Below are 23412 nucleotides of genomic sequence, written 5' to 3'. Positions count from 1 at the left end.
GGCCACCCGTATACTTGAGATAACTGTGCTGGGGTCTGAGCCACAGGACAGTGGGTAAGGAGGGCATTTGCCTGACATGCAGTCAATCCAGGCTTGATCCCGGCACCCCATATGACCCCCCAAGCACCATCACGACTGATCCCTGAGCACAGAGCCGGAAGTAAGCTCTGAGCATAGGCAAGTGTAGTCCACCTCAAGAGGAGTACATAAGGGACCTCCAAGTGGTCTGTCTATACTCCAGAGAGTATATAAATGGCCTGTTTGAGGGGCACAAGAGAGAGTCCAGCAGGTAAGGCACTTGCCTATATGGCAAGTTTGATCTGTAGCACCACATATGGTCCCCTCCAGTCCCTCAGGACAGATCCCTGGGCACAGAGCCAGGACCTAACCCTGAACGGGTGTGGCCCAAGAAACACTGACTAGGAGCTGCACAGAATCCAAGCCCAACTCTGTCCCACTGAGGGCTAAGCAGTTTAGAACCTGAGTATAAAGGACTCGCAGAGACAAGGCCCCCAAACCCAGCAATTTTAAGTCACTTGCCCCCAAATCATTACATCTGTAAGGAAGAAGGTGGAGACTTCTATAAGGAAGAAGATGGAGAACCATCTTCCCTGTCCCACCTCACCCTCCTGGGCCGGCGCGGGACTGTGTTAGGGGTATATGTTTGGCCCCTACACCACAATTTGACCCCTACACCACAGAAACAAAATAGCTCGAGGTCCTCACTCATCCCTTTCTACACTTCCCTTTGTTATAAACCAATGAAAGGATTAGTGGTTTGGTTTGGGGTCACAGCCTGTGGTCCTGGGGACCTATTCTGAGCTCTATGCTCAGGATTCATGGGGTACTGGGGATCAGACCCGGGTGAAACATGCCCTCAGCCCACAGGGCCATCTCTCTGCCCCTGACATGCTGCATGGTGCTCCATTGTATTCAGGGCGAATCCTACTGTTTCTTTGCACTGCGAGGGATCCAATCCAAGCCTTTGCAGGAGAAAGGCAATTGTTTTTTGTTTTGGGTTTTTTTTTTAAATTTTTTAAATTTTAAAAAATTTTTATTAGTGAAACACCATGAGGTAGACTTACAAATTTTTGTGTTTCTGTTTCAGTTATACAATGATCAAGTACCTCTCAGCCACATCCCTGACCTCTTCTGAAAGAAATTTTTTGAGGGGTGGGATTGGGCCACACCCGGCAGTGCTCAGGGATCACATATGGTGACAGTGTCCCTTGCATGCAAAGCAAGTGCTTAACCCTTATATTAGCTCTCCAGCACCTTGAACTGATTTTTTAAAATTCTCTTTCTATTGATGCAGACTCTGGTGTCCAGTGAGCAGCTCTACTGACATGGGAAGTGCTTTTTCCACTTTGGTGTTGGTCCCAGAAATGAATATGCTGCTGTTTTTTAGAAGTTGAAATAGCATGGTTTTATTTATTTTTATTTTTTAAAAAATTATTTTATTTGTATGTTCTTTCTGGTTTGGGGGCCACAACCAGGTGTGCTCAGGGTTTGCTCCTGGCTCAGTGCTCAGGGATAACTCCTGGTGTTTTCAGGGAGCCCTATGGGGTGTCAGGGCTTGAACCTTGACCAGCTGCATGCATGACAAGCACCCTACACGCTGCCTATCACGCTGCCCCTGTGACTTTCATTTTAGTTCTTCCTGACAATAGACAATGTTCTCTTTGGGGAAGAGAATGAACCTCTCACTTGAGACACCACATTCCTACTTCAAACAAGTGGGTCCCTTTTTTCTATGGCAGCTGCCTGTGGTGGTTATCCATGGTCAGAGCCGCAGAAACTTCCAGACACACATTGCATCTTAGAACAAGATGCCAGTCCAGAAGGAAACTGTCAGAAACAATAACAACCTCACTGCTTTGGCTACCTGAGGGCTTGGCCTTGGCATGTGTCTCTGACTCTTGCTGCAGGGCAGCTTTTGTGACTGGTCATTGGGTGTTAGCATCCAGGGTGAAGGGACAAGCCACCTCCTTCAATGCCGTCTCTGGGCAGGAGAGTTGAGAGCCCTGAGTGGAGATAGAGTCAGTGGTGGAACACAAGAAGGGTAAAAGGCTTTGGATAAACCGAGCCTTAATGCTTGCAAGTCTCTGGGGCCAATGTGCAGTGATCCTAAGGGACTCACGAGCCACAGAAGGACCAGTGAGAGCCAGGAGCAGCTACAAAGCTTTGTGGAACATTTGCTATACTCTGGCACTGGTCTTGGTTCAGGACGTGGCAGGACATGTCTGGGAAGGAACCCTACTCTCAAGGTGCTCCAGCCCAGAGGGGACAGAGGAGATGAAAGGAAGAACAAAAAGCAAGTGGAAGAAAGAGAGAAAAAAGAGGACCACCCTAGTGATGTCCAGGGACTCCAAGTCTGCACACTGCCTGTTCAGGGGGGGCAAGCGATGTTGGGGGCGAGGTGGGATCAAACCCGGTTGGCTCCTTCACCCCTACTGCGGCTCCAGCCTCAAGTGGGTTTGTTTACTTTGGAGTTTCTCCTGGCTCTGCACTCAGGAATCACTCCAGGGACTGTATGGAGCGCCAGGGATAGAACCCAGGTGGGCACATGCAAGGCACGTTCCCTGCCCGTTACTCTACCTCTCCAACCCTCTGAAGAGTTTTTCAGACTGGTTTGTATGCTGAGCTTCAGTCCTACTGTGCAAAGAGGGTTCTGGGACGAGAGACAGAGATAGAGAACAGGAAGACTGTGATCATGATGGAGGAAGAGAGCAGGGTTCCAAAGCTAGGGAAGTGCAGAAAAACATCAGGAAACACACACATCTAAAAATTCTTAAGGAGGGCATTAGGTTGGGGGTCTGGGAACCAAATAAATCCTTGGAGGCTGCAGGACAGTGCTGCCTGTTAGCGGCAGGGGTCGCTAGGGCAGGAGCTTGTTCTGGTCTTCAATCAGGTTCTGAGCAGGTGAGCATCAGGATTAAGAGGGACAACTGCAGGGCTGGAGCAATTGTACAGTGGGTAGGGCCTTGAATGCGGCCGACCTGGTTTTGATTCCCAGCATTCCATATGGTCCCCCGTGCACCGCCAGGAGTAACGCTGAGCATTGCTGGGTGTGATCCAAAAAGAAAAAGAAAAAAAAGGGACAACTGCAACCAAGGAGAGAAATGGCCCTTCAGAGGGAGCCTCAGGGTCTGTGCACTGGAAATTTAGGCAGTGGTAAAATGCAACATGACTTCCACTTACAAGCAAATTTAACACATTGACAGCGGTGCTGCAACTTGTGTTCATCAAGCCGCATTCAAGTGTGAGCCACTGGCATTAATGTATTTTTTAAAAAGACTCTGAAATCATTCAGGGCCTGCTATAGAAGCGGGCTTGATGAGTGAAAGGGGAAATTGGAAATAAGGGTATTGAAAGGTGCAATGGAGGTAGGATTGATGTTGGAATATTGAATGTAATAAATCATGAACAACTTTATATAATTAATTTATTCACGGTCACGGTCTTCCCGTTGTTCATTGATTTGCCCGAGCGGGCCCAGTAACGTCTCCATCATGAGACTTGTTGTTACTGTGTTTGGCACATTGAATACGTCACGGGGAGCTTGCCAGGCTCGGCTGTGCGGGCGAGATACTCTCGGTTGCTTGCCAGGCTCTCCGAGAGGGGCGGAGGAATCGAACTCGGGTCGGCCATGTTGGCCGCTTATAAGGCAACCGCCTTACCGCTGTGCTATCGCTCCAGCCCAATTAATTAATTAATTTAAAAAAGAAAAGATACTCTCGGTAGCTTGCCGGAAGCCGCTGAGACACAAAGGCCTGTCAGCGCCCCCATGTCTAGCAGGCATAGTGCAGGCGCCTGGTTTCTTCCATGCTCAGAGCTCCAGCATGAGCCGTATCCGAGCAGTATAAGGGACCCTTCCTGGCACTGGCCCGAGGAGGCCAGCAGGACTGAGCTTGAGGTCACCACGCAGGGCACAGTGGGCAGTGAACAGAGCCACCTGTAGACGGACGAAAATTGTTGGTTGAGGTGGGGTCCACCGTCCTCTGCTCTTCCCCCTACTCCTCCAGGGACCCCGAGGGGAAGCTCCACAGCCCTCCCGTTCCTTGCTCTGCTCTTGTGACGTGAGAGGTGGTATCAGATAAGCTGCACCTCAACACAGTTATTGTGGGTGTGGGGGAAGAGGTCGAGAGTTGGAAGCTGAGTTTGGAGGCCAGGATGGGTCCTAGGGGGATGGGACCCCAGGAGGGGATCAAGAGAAGAAGTGTGATAAAGGCCCCTGGGTCTGAGGCAGGGGTGGGGCTTCACTGGAAAATGCCCTTTGAGGAAGCAAGTTAGAGCATGGAGAGCAGACAAGGATTGTTTGGACAACGGGTGTTTGTGGTTGACCCAGGACACACTGACTTCATTTCTCTCGCTGTGATAATAAGAAGGAAACCTTTGAGGGAGAAGGGACAGATATCGATCCAGAAAACAACGAGCCAGTGGAAGGAAAGAATATCTGAAGAGGAGGAGGAGGAGAGTGAGAGATGAAGTATCAGCAACCCAGTCAGATTTCCAGAGAGGGTCTAGGTGGCCAGGTTGATCCAGGCGTCACATCGCTCTGAGCCCAAGTCTGGCGTGAGCTGCTCTCAGACACTGGATGGAGCAAACACCAATCTTTAGTGGCAAACTTATGGTTTGGGGAATAACCCAAAGAAATCCCTGAGAAATGCAAATCAAGACCACAATGAAATATCACCTCCCACCAGTAAAGTCACATAAAATGATTTTAAGGGGCTAGAGCGATAGTACAGCAGGTAGGGCATTTGCCTTGCACACAGCCGACCCGGGTTCGATTCCCAGCATCCCATATGGTCCCCCGAGCTCCACCAGGAGTAATTTCTGAGTGCAGAGCCAGGAGTAACCCCTGACCATCGCTGGGTGTAACCCAAAAAGAAAAAAAAATTTAAAAAGTAGAAACCATCAGTGCTGTGGAGGGAATACTGTGGGAAAGGAGCCCTCACCCAGGCACCAAATGTGGGACTGTGTCCATGTCAGCCTCTATGGGACACAGTATGGAGATGTCCCCAAGACAAAGGACTGATAGGCCATGTGACCCAGAGAGTCCATTACTTGGTATTTACCCTCAAAGCTCAAACACTTTTATTTGAAAAGATACACACACTTCAGTGCTCACCGCAGGGCTATTTGCAATAGCCAAGATCTGGAACCAAGGTGAGTGCCTGGGAACAGGGGAGTGAGGCAAGAAGTGATGGTCTGTGACTCCCCGGGTCTGGGAGCATATGGGATCCTGCAGATTGCCAACTGTAGGGAGCACTGGAGGGGTCATTAGTGAGAGAAGCGGGTCAGCAGGAGGAGACTCAGTGGTCTCTCCCATAGTAAAGGAGTTAAGGAGTAAACAATGGCCCAAAATAACAGACTTTGAGAGTCGGCCTATGGCGCTGGATTGGCTGAGGGTGTTGCTGGGGGACCCAGGATGCTTCAGTGATGCAGGTGGCAGAGCCTGTTGCCTGCAGCATTGCTATCCACAGTTCTGTGAGTTACAGCTCCAGAGTATGAACTGATCCACTAATATAAAACTTAAAGGACATATCTCGAGAAAGCTTCCCTGAGTGCATGAGTTCACAATCAAACATCAGAAACGCCGGAAAGCACACCAGGGAGAAGAGCCCGAACAGTGGCACAGGTCCAAATCAGACACTGAGCACAGGAAGCAGAGAATCAAAACTAACTCCATTACACAAAGGAATGAAGGGAGAGGGGCTGGGCAGGGGGTGGGGGTGGGAGGGTAGAGACAGACAGAGAGAGTGAGAGTACAGGGAGTGGTAAGGCTTGTCTTGCCCGTGACTGATGCTGATTCAATCCTCAGCACTATATATGGTTCCCCAAGCTCCACCAGGAGTCATCCCTGAGTGCAGAGCCAGGAACTGAGCAATAGCAGGTGTGACCCAAGCCATCCCTTAAGCCCCCAATAAAGAAAGAAAAATGTGGGAGAATATGAGTAACGACCAGGCAATATGGTTTCTTGGGTGTTTTGCCTGAACAAGATTGAACACAGAGCCTCATATATGCAAGACAGCCCAGAGAAGCAGATCAATGAAAAATGAATGAAGCCTTCGACTTTAGAGAAGGCCCCTTACTTCTCTGCAGCAAACAGGGTGTGCTGCTTTTCATAAAGGTGTCCAGGGGCTTGAGGTGCCCCTGGCCACAGCTATAAGGGGTTCTCAGAGAACAGCTTGGTGACCTCTGCCACCTGTCAGGGCCAGCAGCACTCACATCCCCAGGCACAGGAGAGCAACTGGGCTCACCCCGAAAACATCAGGAAGTTCTGGTCTCACAGGATCCCAGATGTGCAGGAGGCAATTGGAAAACTTTCGCTAAAGCCAAGCAGCCCTGAGGATCTCTGGGTCTGAAGAGTCGCCCAGCGCTAACACAGGCTACATGATCTCCAAGTGTGGTCTGAGACCATCACAGACAGAGTCTGGGCACACATGAAGCAGTAGCACAGAGTCTCCGACAGAAATAGAGTCAGGTCCAGAGCGACAGCTGGCCAGGCTGGAGTGTGTGCAGTAGGGCCTGCACCACCAGGAGTGACCAACCCCCAAGAAGGGAACTGAAAGTAACGCCAACATGCTGCATGGGACCCCAACAACAACAAAGAGATAAGAAAAAGATATCGGAGGTATCAAGAAAAACCAAATGGCTATCTGAAAACAGAAGAAAATGCAGTAATCAAGCCTGATTACATGGATGAGGGGCTTGCTTGCCTTGCCCGTGTCCAACCCAAGTTCGATCCCTGGCACCTAATCTGATCGCCTAAGCCCACCAGGATGCTGAGCACAGAGCCAAGGGTAAGCCCTGAGTGCTGCCAGGTATACCACCACCCCCTCCAAAAAGCTTACTCCAAAAAGAGAACTGAAGAAAAACACTGCCATGGGGGAGTCACCACAGTTGGGGGCCTACGGTCAAACCCAGGGGGCTGCTGTGAGAGCTGGTGACAAAGCCTGAGCCCAAACTTCCCAGCTCCAATGTTTATCCCAAATTGCTTAGTGCGGGGACAGGAACCTCCGTCCTGCCAGGGACCATTTGGACACTTATCACCTTCTCAAGTCACACCATACAGGCTAATGGGGGCCTCTGTGTCTGCCCCCTCGTGCCCCGAGGCCCATATGGCCTTCCAAATAGTCACTGCCCACCGGTGATGTAGGTGGGGACGGGGTGGAAACCAAGAGATACAGCAAAAACAAGGGCTTTGCCGGCTGCCCAGAAAGAAAAACAAATCACAGCAAATGAAGCCTGCGAATAAACCCCGAGTCTTGGTGTGGGATTTTCTTGACTCTGCGAAGAGGGTGGGAGGCCCTTGGCAGGACATCCAGGCCCAGCCTGGAGAAGGCCAGAGGGACCCTGGACAGGAAGGACCACTCAGACCAGCTCACACGGAAAAACGGCATGCCGAGGGGGCTCTGGGGCCAGTGGTCCCCTCCCTGTCTGTGGCTGGGTCTTTACAAGAATAATGAGGGCCTGATTTCTTGAGCTAACTCACAATGAGTTAACTCATAAGTCAAATATGTTTAATTTTACATTTCAATTTTCCCTTCATAAATTGATAGTCGATTTGCTCGAGCGGGCCCAGTAACGTCTCCATTGGAGATTTTGTTGTTACTGTGTCTGGCATATCGAATACGTCATGGGGAGCTTGCCAGGCTCTGCCGTGTGGGCGAGATACTCTCGGTAGCTTGCCGGGCTCTCCGAGAGGGGCGGAGGAATCGAACTCGGGTCGGCCATGTTGGCCGCTTGTAAGGCAAACGCCCTACTGCTGTGCTATCGCTCCAGAGCCTGGCATGCTCCCCGTGATGTATTCGATATGCCAAACACAGTAACAACAAAGTCTCCAATGGAGACGTTACTGGGCCCGCTCGAGCAAATCGATGATCAACGGGAGGGCCTTTACTTACTTACTTACTTACTTACTTACTAAATTGATAGTAGGAGGGATTTATGTTTAAATTGGGGTTTTTCTTTTCCTGTCCCCACTTAAGTTTTTCTTCTTTTATTTCTTATTTATTTATTTGTTTTAGTTTTGGGGCCATACCCAGCTGTGCTCTGGGCTTACTCCTGTTCTGTGCTCAGGGATCACTCTGGACAGAGCTTAGGGACTATATGCAGTGCTGGGGATGGAACGATGTCGTCTGTGTCCAACGTCAGGTGTTTCTATACTGCTGTCACTAAGTTCTTAGAATATAGTCATCTCCTCTTGCCAGAGGAGGGGCACAATTGAAGACACCCCCCCCCCCCCCAGGGAATGTATAAAACCTCATCATACTGGACCTGATACAGACTGTATTCTTGTTCTGGGCATATAAAAACATGAGGATTTCATTGATGAATGAGGCACAGTAAGAGATTAACACCAATCACCAATAATAAAATGGAAGAATGGTAATAATACACTGCTATAAACGTTCTATGAATGTGACCTCTTCGCAAAATATTTGCTCAGGGTCCGAGAGACAGTTCAAAGGGCTGGAGCACAGGCATGGAGGTGGACACCCGGCACGCCTCATGGTCCCTGACCCCTGCTGGGTGTGACTCTGGGGGCCCCCAGCACCCCAGCGACTCAGCACCCCAACAGCACCACACCTGCCCGAGCGTTAAACAGTCCGGCTCACACAGCCCTGCTGAGTGTCGAGAGGAAGGGCCCCGGCCCTGGCCCCTTGAGCAGAGCTTGGGAGTTCCCCCATTCTTTTTCATTATTATTGTATTTCACCCCACCCCCCAGTGCTGTTCTTCTTTTTAAAAATTCCTTATCGTGCCGTGATTGTGGCCAACCCCAGCACTGCCAGGCTGCCCAGGACATAGCTGGGGTGGCCCGAATCATCTCCCTCTCTGCAGGCCCAGGTCCTGGGAGGTCTCACGCCGCCCCAACAGGTCTTGCTGTATGGGTATTTTGACCCCAGGTTGGCCACGGTGAGGCACTGAGACCAGGGAGCCAGAGCTAGGGGACAATTGGGCAGCAATTGAACGGGCAGCACTGAGCATGCTCTGTCTCAGGTGGCAGAGGCGGAGCAGCCGCTGCCGGGGCCACCATTGTCAGAGGGATTGCACATGGCTGCGCTGGCGCCCAGGGGAGAACCTCGGAGACACGGGGATCGAGGCTGAGGCGCGTCTGGGCATGGAGGAGAGCAACTGTCCAGCGGCCACTTAGACTCATTTGTCCCAACATGAGCAAGAGCGCCCCCTGGGGGTGCTGGGGTGAAGGGGCGGGGCCACCCGACAACTGGGACAAACAGGACAAATCTGCAGCAGTAGGTACAATAGGTACAAAATAGGCGCAGTGGGGATGGGGGTTGCTGTCTGTTTATTCACTTTAAAGAAGGATTTTCCAAGTGAAGAAACCTGGCCGGCGGCCACCACAACACCCGGAGAATTCTACGGGCCCCAAACCAAGCCGATATCACCAGGAGGTCCCAGATGGGGCAGGTCAGCTGTCTCCCCGCCTTCTCCAGATGGAATCCCAACGACCATGAGCTTCTACAAGCATGGCTCCGGTATGTGGGCACCAGAACTTTCTTTTAGAGTCTAATGGACAGCCAGGCATGAGACTGCAGTGACCAGGCATGTGGGGCCTCATGGGATGGGGGTTGGAACCGGCCCTGCTCCCTGCCCTGATACGGCCCTGAGTTGCACCCATGAACACCTCCTTCAGCTCCTGAGCGACCATGATCCCAGAGGCAAACAAACCAATCTCAGAACCTAGTGGCTTTTGGCAGTAATCCCTCCAAATTTATTACTAGAATAACAGAAATCCAAAATTGCTTGGCCACAATAGCGGCCGCACGATATAATCAGCAATAGAGAACAAATTATCTAATGATGTCTTTTTGGAAGGTCTGATTGTTGGGGAAAATTCCAAATAATAATGGTGGGTCTTCTGTCATAATATTGAATGTGATCAACGTAGAGAGAGACTAAAGTGGAAATCTGCCACACAGGCAGGGGGGAGGGGTGTGAGGGGGGATATACTGGGGTTCTTGGTGGTGGAAAAGTGTGCACTGGTGAAGGGATGGGTGTTTGATCATTGTATGACTGACCGAGACTTAAACTGAAAGGCTTTGTGACTGTTCTCACAGTGATTCAATAAATAATTTAAAAAAAAAAATAAAGAAAGAAGGATTTTCCAGGAGGGCACTGAGACATTTTTCCCTGAAAGTGGAGCGGTAGCCCCTGTGCATTGGGATCCCCCGGTTTTGCCCTTTATGGAGATGCATTAGGGCACAGATGGAAGGCTGGAGAGTAGACGCGTTCAGGGAAGGGCTCCTGGAGGGGACCTCGGGATTGTCCCTTCCTCACCCCTCCCCCACTCCCAGGCATCCCAGGAAGGTCTCCATGCGGGGTAGGTGGACGGCAGGGGGAGGGCCCTGGCCCTCACACATGCCCCTCTCTCTGGGTCTGCCAGCTACATGCGAGGCCGGCTCTCCACCCACTGAGCTCTCCAAGGCCCATTAGCACCTGCTCTTCTCTCGGTCTGATTATCTTTGATTCCAACCTCAGCTCATCCTAGACTCACCATGCAAGTTGTTTAGTGACACCAGGAAAAGTCCACCTATGTCTCCACCTGACTCAGCCCCAAGTAAGAACACTGGTGGCTCAGTCCCCCTTTGATTCTCCTGCAAAATCTCCAGCGGTTTCTTTGGGTAGAGAATCTAGATGGTGCCTCCTGCAGCCCGACTGCTGCTTCTCTCAGTAAGGGACCAGCCCAGCCTGTCTTGTCATCCTTCTAGAGCCAGAGCACAGCATAGCTAGACGTTGCCTGGCAGGTCTTCCCTCCATGCAGCTGGAGCGAGACTTTTCCAGGCGGACTTGGGCTTCTGCAGGTGTGGGGGTACAGCTGCCCACCTGACACCACAGCTGGCTCAGGAACGTCAGGACTCCACTCTGCTTCAATAATTTCTTTTTAGATATTTCTTTCAGAATGCTCTCATCTTCTCATACATAGACAATAAATCCCCAGGAAGTGGACTTTGGAAGATTTCTACAAAAGATGAGGCTGTAGATATTATTGCCTCTCATAAACCCTGGTCACAAATCAGTCCAGGTCATCACCTTCAAGACAATCATACATGATGTTTTCTAAAAAACAGCCATTACTCTCCACCAAAGAGATGATGACTGACAAATACCTTCTACAATGAAGACCTTGGAAGCATCCAGCCAGTAAAAAAGCCCACACAATAAAATTTATCTTTCCTATTTTCATAAGGGAGTGGTTGGTGGTGCTTAGGTCACACCCTGCAGTGCTCAGGGTTCTCTCCTGACTCTGCGCTCAGGGATCATCCTGGCAGTTCTTGGAATCGAACCTGGGTTAGAAACATGCAAGGCAAGCTCCCTACCTGCTGTGCTGTCATTCCAGCCCCAAGCTTACTTCCTTCCCCCCACCTTCTAGAAAACTAGGCTTCTTAGGAATAATAATACAGTCACAACCAGATGAAGTGCATCCTTTTAACTTGTTGGGCAAAGTTTAGTTATGCCCTTTGACAAAGAACTGTCTTAAACATTGAATGAGGAGGAAGGAAACATTTACAGGAGCCCTTGAAAAATAATGCACATGGACACACAAACGAACCTCGGACCTGAGCAACTTGCTGCAGAGATGGCCCTGAACTTTGCAGTAGGCCATTTCCACTGGGCTGCTCCAGATGGGGGCAGGTGCTGTCCCTCCGCCTGCCCTCTAGGAGCCCTGGTGGCCATCATCTTCTAGAAATCAACGATAAGCTCCAAGTAAGAGTGGCAGTGGTGGCAAGGGAGGAGTGGGCCCTTTTCCTTCCCCCTGCCCCGATGGAAGTCCAAGATGATGCCATATCTACATAAGCTCCCACACGGCCATGATCCAGAGACACACAAACGAACCTTGGACCCAAGCAACTTGCTGCAGCAATCTCTTCAGACCCTGTCACTGTCCTCCCATTGTTCATCCATTTGCTTGAGCGGGCCCAGTAATGTCTCCACTGTGACAATTGTTACTGTGTTTGGCATATCAAATACGTCACAGGTAGCTTGCCAGGCTTTGCCGTGAGGGCGAGATACGCTCAGTAACTTGCCGGGCTCTTTGAGAGGGGCGGGGGAATTGAACTCGGGTCAGCCATGTTGGCCACTTGCAAGGCCAAATGCCCTACCCGCTGTGCTATGCTCCAGCCCTTTCAGACCCTAATTATTAAAATTTTAGAATTCCTAGAGCTTGCGGCCACTCTCTCAACTGCGGGACATTATATTGTATCCATAACAAGCAATACAAAACACATTGTGTAGCATTGCATTTTCGTCAGGTATGAGTGGTGGTGGGACTGGTCTCGAAATATCAAAAGTAACTAAAGTAGAGAGAGTATTGTGCAAATTGTCTGCCACACAGACAGGGGGAAGTGAGGAATGTGGGAGGGATACTGGGGATTTTGGTGGTTGAAAAAGTGCACTGGTGTAAGGATGGGTGTTTGATGACTGTATGATCGAAGCTCAAACATGAAAGCTTTGTTACTGCGCCTCACGGTGAATCAATAAAAAATAAAAATAAAAAGAACACTTTTGAAGAAAAGACCCCAGGGTCCCAGAGGACAGTACTAGCCAGAAGAGACTGCAAAATAGGATCCTTCTCGCCCTCCAGTCTCCTTGGTCTTTATTTCCATGCTCAATGAACATGCCAACAATGTTTCTCTGTCATTTTCTGGATAGGTGTATTTGTTCATTGTATGTTCTTCAATTGTACATGCATGCCATTCTGCCTCATGAATATATGTCATTTCCTGAAAAACTATTAGGATCTGTATCAACAATTACATCACTCCCTCCCTGCTGGGTATAAAACTGGGCTCCCTCTTTTTAGAGCTTTACTCAAGCCTGTGCTGTTGAACATCCTTCCCAACCTGTTTTTTTTTATGCCAATAGAGCCCTCTGTTCTGAAAAGAAAGAAAGAAAGAAAGAAAGAAAGAAAGAAAGAAAGAAAGAAAGAAAGAAAGACGGAAAAAGAAAGGAAGAAAAATAATTCAGATGAGGGTTGAGAATAATACAGGAGGTAAGATACTGCATCTGATCCCCTGAGCATCACTAGGGGTGATCTCTGAGCACAGAAGCAGGGAATAAGCCTTGAGCACCACTGCTTATAACCCAAAAGGAAAAAAAAGGGAAAAAAATGTTCTGCGAGGGTGAGCTTGAGTATGGAAAGACATGTGGATTCTTTAAACTAGGTGCAGGGTTGGAAACAAAAAAGCAGGTGAGATGCTCTCTGAGATGACTGCAGTGGCGGAGGACCCTCTCCAGGACCACACAGCAGGGGGCATGAGGAGGTTGTGGAACGCCTGGCTTCTTGTTGCTGGTGCACTCCCTGAGGACACAGCTCACCCTCCACTGGGCAGAACCATGCTGTGTGTGGGTTTCTGAGAGTGGGAGCAGGGCCACGTCCTGGGACCAGACGACCGGCTGTCCTAGCCGTGGACCACAGCAAGGATCCTTGTAGATTCCATTCCATGCTGGGCCTGTGGGTCTATGAACAGTCCCTGCAAACCACACCACCAAGCACTGTGCTGAGGGCTCCTTCATAGATACAAGGTCATCAACCCAGACACGTCTTTAAGAGATGGGTGTTCCCCACTCTACAAAGGAAGGATGTGTGTTGAAAGTAGGTGAAGGGATATGCATGATAACCTTTCTGTACCTGTAGTGCAAACCCTAATGCCCAATAGGAAATAGAAGAGAGAGAGAGAGAGAGAGAGAGAGAACAGAGACGGGAGTGACAGAGACAGAGACAGAGAGAGACAGAGACAGAGAAGAAAAGTGCCTGCCATAGAGGTAGGGGGAGTGGGCGGGAGGGAAACTAGGGACATGGGGGGCAAGTATTGGAACATTATATGACTGAAACCCAATCATGAACAACTTTGTAACTGTGTATCTCACTGTGATATAATTTTTTGAAAAATGGGAAAAGTATATAACCACTTGCCAAAAAATAAAACAAAATCTTTATCTCAAAAGAACAGGTAATTAAAAAAACATTCTATGAGGGAAAAAAAAAAAGGAAGGAACTAAGATTAATCTGAGGAGGAACTGAGATTTAGACAGTTCAAGTAACTTTCTAGGGATCATGCAGCTATAGCAATGGAGATTTAACCTACTGTGTATTTGGGGAGGAGCCCAAGAGCTACTCCCAGCTCAGTACATGGGCCTCTCTGGCAGTGCTCAGAGGATCATGCGGTGCAGGAGATCAAACACAGCCTCTCACCCATGACACACGCAAGCTTGTCCTCCTGAAATCTCTCTCCTGTCCCATCATTTGTACTTGGAACCTGCTACTATACCACCATTTCCAAGACATGCTTTACTGCCCATAACATTTGGGGAACCACGCATGATTCAGGCTTACACTTGAGCTTCAGGTTGTTTTGTACATCTCTGAGAACCCAGCTGATGACTGCAGTGTATTTTTCTGGCTCTGTTTTCTCGTCTGAACACAGAACTTGCAAATATCCCCACCAGCTAAGTATTTTGCAAAACATATCTGTCCCACTGCACTTGCAGGGCACTGATGTTCTCGCCGCATCCCTACGCATGACAGATCCTGGATATCAGCAAGTGCTCGCCCTCCTTAGGCTATCAGAGGAGACTCTGAACCTGGTGGAAAGGGACCAAGAGAACAGCAGGCAGGTCCTCGACCTTCCTCCCCACCTCACCCCACACTGAATTTCATTTTGTAGCTTGAAATTGCTCCTCATTTTGGATGTCTTCTTTCTCCATCCTAGAACTCACCCAGAGCCCCAACTCTGGGGGCTTGGCAAGCTGTCAGCAGCATCAGAAGAAGAATAAACCAAGATCGAGAGCACAGTAGATGCTCATCTGTGATGAGCGTGTTCTTATCTTTGACTCTCCAGGGCCCACTGGCCACCGCTGGGAGCAGATAGCCCGAAATCTGTGCCTGTGTTTAGAAAGCATCAGATGTATCAGATAAGGACAGAAGGTAAAGTAACAGCTTCGGGGCACTTTAAGCATCATGATTTACTAATGACACGAATTTCCTGTCATTCCAGTCCTGAGGCAGGCAGAGATATCAGAGATCCTATGGCAGGACCCCTTCCCAGGGCAAATGGGAGAGCTGTCTCCTGGGGAGCAGTGTGGGGTCCCTAATTCCAGAGGGAATACAAACCCGCCCCCCTCCACTGGTCTAAACTTCCAGCCAGCCTGTTTGTCTCTGGAGACTGGCTCCAAAGGAAAGACAATGGCCTCTGCTTTCAGGGTCCACCACTCCACTCAGTTTAGAGTATAAAGTCATACGCTTTCAAGAGGCCTTGATCAGTACTGTACTTTAAACCTTCCTCAGCAAAGAACATGACTGAGCAAGGCAGGAAGGCACAAAGAGGGGTGCAGCGGTGAGGCCTGACTGTTTGGATTCAAAACAAAAAGACTGAAAGGGTCAGAGGGAGAGTTCAGTGGGCAGCGTGCATGCATCTGTGCTTGGGATCCATCCCCAGCCCCCCACCCCCCCGTGGATGCCCTCAGCCCCAGGCACACAGCTGGGAGTAGCTTCCCCCACACCCCCTCACTGCTGGGTGTGGCCAAAACACACACAGACACACACATATTTTGAGTAAGTTCAAATGAGGGCTGGAGCGATAGTACAGCAACTAGGATGCTTGCCTTGCAATCTCTGACATCCTATGCGGCCCCCGGAGCTCGCCAGGAATGATTCCTGGGTGCACAGCGAGGAGTAGTCCCTGAGTATTGCTGGGCATGGCTCCAATACAAAACAAAACAATATAGTTCATATGAAAGGAGGAAAGAAATAAGAAGCATATTTCATAGATGCTCATTAAATGACAAATTACATGACTGAGAAGCCTGATCTAAACCACCGCAACCAGTTACCTTTGGTTTCAAATACAGGCCCGTGATCTCTGTTTAAGTCAAGATCAGACAGTTCCAGAAGGTAAATTTTATTTTATTTTGATTTGGGGACCACACCCAGCTGTGCTCAGGGCTTTGCACTCAGGGATCACTCCTGATGGGCATCAGGGAGACCTATGTAGTGCTGGGGATCAAACTCTAATCAGCTGTACTCTCTCTCTCTTTCCAGTCCCTGGAGGGTAAATGTTAAATAAAATGCAATCCTAAATAGATAGGCATAAAAAAAATCAAGTGCTGGACAATGTGGCGGTCCCTGGACCCTTTGCATAAAAAAAACTCACCTCCTTAGACCCCAACATTCAACCATCCAGCCCAGAGGGCTGAGAATCACAGGAGTGGCAGCTGAACCTCTGAGTTTGTTTGGGAGCACCCCCAGAGTGTGAAAGCCAGAAAATATATACAAAGCCTGGTCAAGATGTAAAGAAAACGAGCAGGCAGCAAATTTAGCCAACAGGAGTGAGGATGATGAGGGCATCAGCATCTGAATCTCTGAATCTTGTGGTCCCCTTCTCCCAACAGGTGAGTCTTTCCCCCAGCTACACTAGCGCATAATGCTTCCAAAGTTGGGACTTGACATCTATTTTGTCTTTTGTTCTTTCATGTTTGAAATTTTTATCTTTTCCACTTTTGCCCCAGATACTCGCCTATCCTCATTTTTGTTTGCTTTTCCCTTACAAAGGATCGATCCCAGGGCCTCACACATCCCTGTGCGCTGCCACTGAGTCACATGCTGGCTCTCAGATGTGGAACAATTCACACCAGCTGATGCCGATGTGAGGCCACAGGACCACTCAATTCCCCGACATCTCCCGGGCATTCTTCTCTAGGTTTTGTTTCTTTGAGAAGGGGGGCGGGGCAGGGAGGAAGGTTAGGACATACTGGTGATGTTCAACAGGCTCTGCAGTGCCCAAGATTGAGCCAGGGTTGGCTTTGGGCAAGACCTTTACCCCTGCATCATCTCTTGGACCCAACTTATTGTTTCTGCAATGCTGGGACTCAAGCTCTAGAGCTTACACACACAAGGCGAGTGCTCTACCGCTGAGCCCTGCTGCCTTGTATGTTGATTTCATGCCCTATCTTACTTTATAACTCTTTTTTTTTCTTTTTTGCTTTTTGGGTCACACCCAGCGATGCACAGGGGTTACTCCTGGCTCTGTACTCAGGAATTGCCCCTGGCAGTGCTCGGGGGACCATATGGGATGCTGGGAATCAAACCGGGGTTGGCCGCGTGCAAGGCAAATGCCCTACCCTCTGTACTATCACTCCAGCCCCATAACTCTTTAGGAAGTTTCAAAACTGTCCTGTTCACATTTAGTTTGAAATTAGCGGTTTTGATTATTCTTATTACTTTCTATGATCTCAATCACAAAGTAAAATTGGAATCTTCTCACACAGGCAGGAAACAGAACAAGTGGGAGATTCCCAGAAGCTGGGGGACGATGGGCTTGCTAAGTTTATTCGGTCCTCAGATTTCACCAAAGAATTGAGTGGTTATCTGATGCTGATTGGTAAGCCAGAAGTGACATATCTCTGGTTTATTGGAACTGTGTGTGAATGATGGCTCAAGATACACGAAATTATTTCCTTTTTTAGCAATGCTACTGTGTGTGTGTGTGTGTGTGTGTATTTGTGTGTGTGTGTGTATTACTAGGGAGGAATCAAATCCAGGGTTTTACATGTGCCAGGCAAGTGTTCTACTGCTGAGCTACATTACCAGTCCACAAGTGTATTTTTTAAAAATATTTTTTGAGGATAATTAACATACTACATCAAGTTAGTTTAATGTGTACAAGATAATGATTTGATGTTTGTATGTATGGAGAAATTATTAGCACAGCTACTTAATAAAACTAGTCAATATCTGTGCCCAGATGCAGTTTTTGAGTTTTGTTTTATTAGGGGCCTATACTCAGCTGTGCTCACAATTTATTTCTGGTTCTGTGCTTCGAGCTCACTCCTAGCAGTGAGACCTATTATACTTTGTTGGGAATCAAGTTAGTATCAGCCAGCCCTTTTTCAGTATGCAGTTATAAAAATGTTTTATCCTAAAAATACTCAACTGAAATTTATACCAACTATTTTAATGTAAAAAATCCCATTTCCCAGGCATTAGTGGAGGGAATTGGACGTGGTGAAGGGATGGGTGCTCAAACATTGTACCCCCGAAACTCAATCATGAATAAGTTTGTAATTTTGTAATTTGCAGTGATTCAATAAATTATTTTTTAAAAGAGTCCCATTTACTTATATTTTATACCTTCTTGCATAATTACATGAGTAGAGGTCAATCACATTTCTTCTTAAAATGGGAGACTATTAAACTTCATTTAATGTCCATTCGTGAAATTCATCTAACTTCAAAGTTTACTTTAAACTGACTTAACTGATGGGAAGAATATTAAAGTGCATGGGTTTTGTGGAAGTGATAAAGACATGAATGGAGACCTCTAGAGCTATCCTAAAACAACCTGGATGTTTAAAACACTATAAAAATTTTAATAGGATTTGGAGAGATAGTAAAGCAGGTAGGCATTTGCCTCACACACAGAGCATCTGGGTTTAATCACCTGCACCACATATGGTCCTCCACGACTGCTAGGAGTAATCCCTGAACACACAGCCACAAGTAACCCCCAATCCCAAATAAATGATAATGTTTATAGAAAACACGGATCTTCTAAAAGCATTGACTACAGGTGTGTATACTTACTTCACTGTACTTAATTATTTAAAGCAGAATATAGCATCAAACATTTCAAAAGAAAATAGACACAGAAATTAAAACGCAAAAAGACATGGACTCGGTAGAATCTCTCAAGTATCTTGATATCTTGGTATGTGTGGAAAGTTGAAAAAGCTCCCCTTCTGAGCAGCTCCACTAAAACCTACATGCAATGGTAGGTGTGTGACTCAGTTTAGCAAAATAGGACTATGGCTGTCCATCAGTTTTCTTGCAAACCAGAGTGTCAACTTTTTGCCTCAACTGCTTTTGTTATATTCAGATAAGTATCCAGTGGCAATTTTAAGACCAATTTTGAAATAGAAACATAGTGGAAAGCTTATTAAAGGTACAACTTCCATTGTCAGGACTGTTTGCTTCAACTCAGCTACTTTGCTTCAAACACTGAGCACTAACAAATATTTGTCTTGTGTCACACAAGTGAATTTGATTGCTAGAAATATCAAGAGTGACCGATCTAAGCAAAGCATAACTCTTCTCTCTTACAAAACATGAGAACCACACCTGTTGAATCAAATCAATGACATAGGTTCTAGTTTCTTATTTCTTCACTTTGACTCTTAACACCAGTACAGTCATTCTCCTAGGACATATCCTACCAAGAGCAAAATTCAGACTGGACCCAGGAAAAGGACTGGGTTGGGTGGACACAACGAACAGTAGTCACCAAGACAGGAAGGTTACAGTGAAAATCCAAGCTTGCACTCTGAGGTCCTTGAACTGAGTTATAAAATGTCTCCATTAGTCAGAAAATCTCCCAAGAAAAAAAAACAGCTTGAAATCCCCTTACATTCCAATGAGCATTAGAATAAATGAGACCAGGCCATTGTGTAATTCAAAGACCTGTGTTGTATTGAGAAAGAAACCAGAGTCATACCCCTGTCCTGTGCCTGTTGACTCTAACCTTGGGCCCCCCTCCAGTCCTCACAGGAGACCAGCAATCTGTGAAGGAGTTTTAAGATGGACTGGCAATGGAACCTCACTCTGGGCTGCTCTAGACCTCCTTTTAAAAGTACAGGAACTTTCTCTCACACACAACATTTTCACTTATTTCCCCCCTCAGCCATACCTGGAGGAGCTCAGGGCTCACTCCTGACTCTGAGCTCAGGAATGGGGCTCAGGGGATTATATAGGTGGTGCCAGGGGTCAAATCTGGGTTGTGGGCATGCGAACCTTACCCACTGTACTAACTCTCTGGCCCAGTGTTTTCTGTTTGGGATCTTTTTTGCTTTATTTTGTTTGGGGGTACACACAGCAGTGCTGGGCTGATTCCTGACTCTCTACAGCCCTCCACTATTTTTTTAATAAGTGCTACACCTGGTGGTGTTCGGGTGCCCTTGCACTTCCAGGATCAAACTTTTAAACCAGGTGCTCTTCCCCTTAAGTTGTCTCTTTGGTCCCTTTACATAGACTCATTTGTGCACCTTTCAAGAAACATAAACATTTACGAATATAATTGCTCATGTGGCAATTGGATCTGTCTTGGATTTTTGTTCTCTTCCAAGATTTTAAGCTTTTGACAACCTAATGACTTTGGTGTTTGGTTTAGTTTTTCCTTTGGAGGGTCACCCACCCCCCGCATTGCTCAGGAGCTGCTCTGACTCTGTGCATAGGATCACTCCTGGTGGTGTTGGGGGACAGTATGTGGTGCTGGGGACTGAAGCAGTGTGGGATGTCTGCAAGGCAAGCACCTTAACCTGACACAGTCTCTCCAGCCCCAGACTAATAAACAGAATACCCACTCTTAAGATCCCCCTGAGAACCTGTCTGGCCTTTACTAGCTGTCCAGTGGGAAGATGGACACGGTGAACCCAAACATGCCAACTCACAGAAGAGCTAAGTCGGCTCGGGTCACCTTCCCTGTTTCTCCCTATTTCCCTGTTCTTCCTCTTATCCTTATCCACCCGTCAACTGTCTGATATTTTGAACTGGTGGCAAAACCCAGTTTGTTTGTTTTTCAATTTTATGGGGGACACTAAAACGTAGTCATTCATTCCTACAGCTATGTCACATCTGCATAAAGAAACGTGATTCTTAAAGGATCTCCAGCCCATGTACAGCCGGCCCTCTGGCTCTTGCCTCTGCTCCCCTCTTCAGTCTCAGCACCTTTCCTGTCCTGGGGAGAGTTCCCCAGGTGAAAGGAGGTAGCAGCCACCTGTGCAGACCGGAGGGGACTCCAAGAAAGACCTGAGTTAAGGCTTGGGGTTAGCGAGAAGCAGATCCAATTGGGATACTGGGGGCAGGGGTGCCCCTGCAGCCCCTCTGGAGCCACGGGGCAACTGGAGTCCTACCCGCCTCCACGTCTCCAGGGAGCCTGTGTCCCGAGCAGTAGCAGCAGTCCAGGAAGATGACATAGTTGAGGACGTTGAAGAACAGCCCGATGATGCCCGTGCCCAGCACCAGCAGCGGCTGCTCGGTCTTCTGCGGCGTGATGTATCGCTTGACGGCCTCGATCAGGATGCTGAACATGAGCGCCACGGCGAAGAGGGAGTTGCCGAAAGCGCCCACCACGTCGGCCCGCAGGAGGCCGAACGTGCTCTTCCTGTGCTGCTGGACGTGGCTGGCCCAGAGGCTGAAGAGCCCGATGATCATGGAGACCAGGTGCGAGAGGACGGCAAAGGCATCGGAGGCCAGCGACAGGGAGTTGCCAATGTAGGCGACCACCAGCTCCAGCACGAAGAGCAGGAGGCTGACGAGGCACATGAGGACGAGCCGGCAGCTCCGGCCCGAGTACCGACCCATGGTGCCGCGGCTGCGGGCAGGCTCACGGCGCCGCCCGCATCACTCTCCCTCCAGCTCCTCTGCGCTGTGCCTTTGGAAATCACCTTTTATAAGCCGCTATAAAGCCATAACACAGTGTAAAGGGCAATTAAGCAAGAGCGGTCACGTGAGCCGGGATGCCATAAAAAGGAAGGTGCTGGGCAGACACCAAGGGACTCCTTTAGAGCCTGGGTGGGTCCCGCTGTTGGAGTCCCAAGGCCCAGCAACTGTGTGTCTTTGGATCATGCAAGTAGCACCTCTGCTGGCCGTGACCTGCCCAGCTCCATGTGCAACATAGGTTCTGGGAGCTGAAGTCACGGGCGGCCACCATCGGATCTTATCTAGCTGGGGTGTAAATGGCTGTGAACGCTGATGGCTGCGTGCTTCAAGGGAATATTCTCGGGGGTCAGTGACCTGGAGACCTCAGCTGCAGGCGGGAAAAGGCAGCATGAAGTGAAACGCTCCCTGCCTTCTGAAATAGGAGACATAGCTGCGCTCCCGGCAAACATTCTCACAAGATCAGGAAAGCCTGCCTTGCTTCAGGAGAGGTGAAATGCCTTCCACAGAGGCACTAGAGGACCTCCAGTTAACTTCAGGAAAAACACATTGTCTCTTTTTTTGTAGGGTAGGGCTGCTTGGACCACACCCTACTCTGCTTAGGACTTTTTTTCTGGTTCTGTGCTCAGGGATCACTCCGGTGTTGCTCAGGAGTTCATACGTGGTGCCAAGAAACGAACACGGGTGCAAGGTGAGTGCCCTAACAACTGTCCAATCTCTCAGCCTCCCACACCCCTGTCCCTTTTGAGTTTTGTTGTTGTTATTGTTGTTTGGGGGGCACGCCTGGCAGTACTCAGGGATCACTCCTGGCAGGGCTCAGGGGAGGGACCATCCCGGGAGCTGCTGTGTGCAAGGCAAACACCTCTGCAACACTATCCACAGTAGCCCAAATCTTGAAACGACCCAAGTGTGCATGAATAGATGACTGGAGAAAGAAGCTATGATACATACAATGATATGCTACTCAGTTATAAGAAAAGATGAAGTCATGAATCTCATTGCTACACAAAGGGACCTGGAGAGTCTCAGGCTGAGTGAAATTACATCAGGAGGAAAGAAACCGACACAAAATGATTATCATATGCGGGGATATAAAGAAACCTAACGGGGTAATAGCGAATACCCAAAGACAGCGGAAACAAGGAACTTGAGAACTGATAGGAAACACGTCTCTTGAGGGGGCTGGGGGTTAGAGTGGGGAGGAGGCAAGGGCTATGAGGAGGGAAGCGTCCAGCTGGGAGGAGGCGGCGCTGCTGAAAGGTGGGAGAGTGTCACATGTGAAACCCTATCAGCGACAACACTGTGAACAAGTCAGAACTGTTTCTTTCCTTATGAGTTCGGTCTGTGGGCATGAGATACGAGGATTGAGGCCAAGTCACGCCCCCCCACCCCAGCTGGCCGATGGCGACAGATGAACGGAGGCTAACCGGCTGGCGGATAATCAGTCGCCATTTATTCATGTCTCACAGTCAGTTATAGAAAAATCGTCAAGGGTTGGGGGTAGCAATTATACATAGGTGTGGTTGAATATGATCATAAGCAGTGAACAGATGTAAAGCCCTTCCTTCAGGGGAAGCTCTAGGAGACACTCAAGGACAAAATCGCATCCTACCAGGAGATCCACCCAAGGGTGGAATTCCATCTAAGCATGTATTACCTTCTCCTATCCTTAGCCCATATCCATTTAAACGGTCATCTTAAATTTACTTCTTAATAATATTTCTAATCATTTTGTATGGACCAGGTATGACCCAAAAAGCAAAAAAAAAAAAAAAAAGACATAACTATAAAGTATGCAAAGGACATAAAGGAAAAGAAAAGCAATGCTTTACTTATATATACAAAATCCAGAGTCCTCAGAAGAATTTGACTTTTCAAATCACAGGGTCTGATTTGGGGATGTTAGTGATTAACAGGGGGAGGACAGGCTAATGATAAACACAACACAACAGGGA

At 48.6% G+C, this 23412-nt stretch overlaps 1 protein-coding gene across 1 annotated transcript in view; it reads right to left on the bottom strand.

The window, feature by feature from the left end:
• SLC30A10 (solute carrier family 30 member 10) overlaps positions 1–21382 on the bottom strand; it is a 37479-nt gene extending 16097 nt beyond the window's left edge. The window contains exon 1 of the mRNA XM_056110811.1: positions 20932–21382. Coding sequence (XP_055966786.1) covers positions 20932–21382 — 451 coding nt within the window. The remainder of the gene's footprint in view (positions 1–20931) is intronic.
• Positions 21383–23412: the final 2030 nt, after the last annotated feature.

Source organism: Sorex fumeus, unplaced genomic scaffold (genome assembly GCF_029834395.1).
Source record: "Sorex fumeus unplaced genomic scaffold, SorFum_2.1 ptg000010l, whole genome shotgun sequence".
NCBI lineage: Eukaryota > Metazoa > Chordata > Mammalia > Eulipotyphla > Soricidae > Sorex > Sorex fumeus.
Note: the sequence above shows the minus strand (reverse complement) of the source record. Positions and strands in the feature narration are given on the sequence as shown.